This window comes from Lichtheimia ornata (assembly GCF_029851405.1).
Source record: "Lichtheimia ornata isolate CBS 291.66 chromosome Unknown scaffold00366, whole genome shotgun sequence".
NCBI classification, from domain to species: domain Eukaryota; kingdom Fungi; phylum Mucoromycota; class Mucoromycetes; order Mucorales; family Lichtheimiaceae; genus Lichtheimia; species Lichtheimia ornata.
Window position 1 is genome coordinate 1 of NW_026695685.1, and position 2,549 is coordinate 2,549.

The following is a 2,549-nucleotide window of genomic DNA, read 5'->3' on the forward strand; positions in this document are numbered from 1 at the left end:
GATTCTATCCAACAGCGTCCATCAATCAGCAAGTCTTATGCAATGGTAACCAGCAATGAAGTGCATGAAGTGTATCAAGATAGCAAAGGCAATCGGGAAGTTTGGGAAAGACGTGCTGTTTTGTTTGTCTTGTTAGGGCAACCCTTTTTCTTTTCTCTTACGGATTACAACACGCGAACGACAATGGCATTGCACACATTGACCACGGCATAGTATCAAAAGGTAACATGGCAGAGTTACGTGGAAGTCGACTAGTGCAGCTGACGAGAGAGTTGGACACTACAATATAGCAGTATATCAAAGCACCCTGTTGCACGATTAACAACAAGAGATACACCACCTTCCAGCATGATACGAACCGAGGTTATAGTACTGCGTATATAGTATCATACATTTGGATGTTGGATGGCAATAAATGGGATGGATCGGATTTACTACCAGAGCTTATGATACATGACGGCATGTATGATGATGCATGTTTTGTTCAATGAGTATAAATAAAAGTGTTTCAATACATATAGCTTTTTTGGAATAAGAACTTGATATCCTATCTTTATTTACTACAATGACAAAGGCTAAGCAACAATCACCAAAAAGCATCTTGAACAAAGTTCAAAAGAAGTCCTTGAAAAGGACACCATCAGCACAGGAAATGAGAGCGGCGACCAAACGACTCCGCTCGTTGAGCTCAACAATTGCTGCAATGCAGGAGACGGTGGCGATGAAGGAAGAACGGGATCTTGTGTCGGCGATGCAGCATTTGAGGATCAGTTCCCCTTGCAGCTCCCCACCAGTGGCAAGGCAAGTTGATGAAGATGCGAGTGAGCAGTGTGAGCAAGCTGCCACTGGTGGCGGAAAAACAAGTGAGGAGTGTGAAAGCACTTCTTTCAAGACTGTGCCTTTGTCGATGATCATGGAGCGTTTTGTGGAGTGTCGTGTGGATTACGTAGTGCACCAACTAGATTACGTACTTGAATAATAAACAAACATACCGGCATTGTATTCTAATTGCTTTTTTACCTCACTTCCGTTTTTGCTATAAGCATATCAATACTGTAACTCTCATCATGCAATCATCTCGCTCATACGTTCGCAATGGCAAAGTTGTCAAGAGAAATCATCGTGTGGCAAACCATGCCCAGCGTATCACACATGCCAATCTTGCAAGCCATTTGCGGTCACTCAACCTCCGAGAGTCTGTCGGCGATCACGAAGATGATCCAGGTACAGGTCCAAGAGTTGAGAACACAAAAAGCATATGACCAAGTATTCAACTAATGTAAATGATCAATAGCACAAACTGAGTCGATGGATTTGGATACAGGGAATGCTAATGCATTCTCAAATATCCGCTATACAGCTGTTGAATCCAGTGATAGCGACATCGACAGCGACAGCGACCCAAGCATTGACGATGATGAAGAAGGGACATCTTCCCCAAAGAGTGCCATACATTCGTTGCTTGGCAAAATGAGCACTCATCCAGTTGTTCCTTCAACTGTCAGCAACAGTGCCGAGTCTTCAACTTCCCAAGCGAAGAAAACCACTCGACGAAGTGGCCCCAACTTGACTGATCAGCAAGTTGATCAAGTCCTTGACCTTGTCGTTAAGCAAGGAAAAAGCCGTCGTGATGTTGGGGCTATGTTTAACAAGTCGGCATCCACGATCGGCAGAGTTGTCAAGAAGTATAGAGAAAGTGGAACAGCTGTTGTGTCTCAAAAGGGACTCACAGCTCCCACTAAAATCGATGAAGAAGGCAACTCGTTCCTCCGACATTTTCTCTCAACCAACAACACAGCTACTCTGGATCAGATTAGCCATGCTTATGAGCAAAAGTTTGGCATAAAAATCGCCAGCAGTACGCTACATCATCATCTTTGCCACTCAATGCGCATCACTCTCAAGCGTGCTGGCAAGTATCCGGAGCGATGTACAGATGATGAGACCAAGCAGTTGCGAGCAGAGTTTGTGCGTACGCACATCGAATCAGGTGTCGTTGATTATAAACGCAACTGTGTTTTCATTGACGAAGCCTCATTCAATGCAAGCATGCGGAGAAATTATGCATGGTCCAACGCAGGGGATCCTGCACATGTTCACGTACCAATCCTGCGTGCTCCATCAACGACACTTTTGGCAGCGGTTAGCAACGTGGGGCTTATTGAAGTTGCAATGAAAGTATGCCCAAAAAATGATGGGGAGAAGGGCACAAAAAAACCCGTTAAAAAGGGTACCACAAGGTAAAGCGTTTTAATGATCCACGTATATGAGACTAACGGCTTTTATGTAGCATCGATTTTTTGGGATTTGTGAATTTGGTGATGGATCAACTAGATCCAAGAGGCTATAGTGGGTGGTACTTGATCTTTGACAATGCCCCCATTCATACGCTGCAATTCATTGCCAAAGAGATTGAACGACGTGGTTACCATATGCTCCTCTTGCCGAGATACTCGCCTTTTCTCAACCCTATCGAAGAATTTTTTTTCAAAGGTAAGATCTTCTGATACATCCTTTGTGTTTATGATTACATAACAATTGTTGCAGGT

General features: G+C 43.9%; 2 protein-coding genes across 2 annotated transcripts; both read left to right on the forward strand.

The window, feature by feature from the left end:
* Positions 1 to 565: 565 nt before the first annotated feature.
* On the forward strand, positions 566 to 979 carry O0I10_013254 (uncharacterized protein; the record flags this gene model as incomplete). The annotated part of the gene is made up of 1 exon (XM_058493055.1): positions 566 to 979. The coding sequence occupies one exon, from the start codon at positions 566 to 568 to the stop codon at positions 977 to 979; it is 414 nt and encodes a 137-aa protein (XP_058336178.1).
* Positions 980 to 1,067: 88 nt separating this feature from the next.
* On the forward strand, positions 1,068 to 2,507 carry O0I10_013255 (uncharacterized protein; the record flags this gene model as incomplete). Its single annotated transcript, XM_058493056.1, has 3 exons — positions 1,068 to 1,224; positions 1,295 to 2,240; positions 2,291 to 2,507. The coding sequence occupies 3 exons, from the start codon at positions 1,068 to 1,070 to the stop codon at positions 2,505 to 2,507; spliced, it is 1,320 nt and encodes a 439-aa protein (XP_058336179.1).
* Between the last annotated feature and the right edge of the window lie 42 nt (positions 2,508 to 2,549).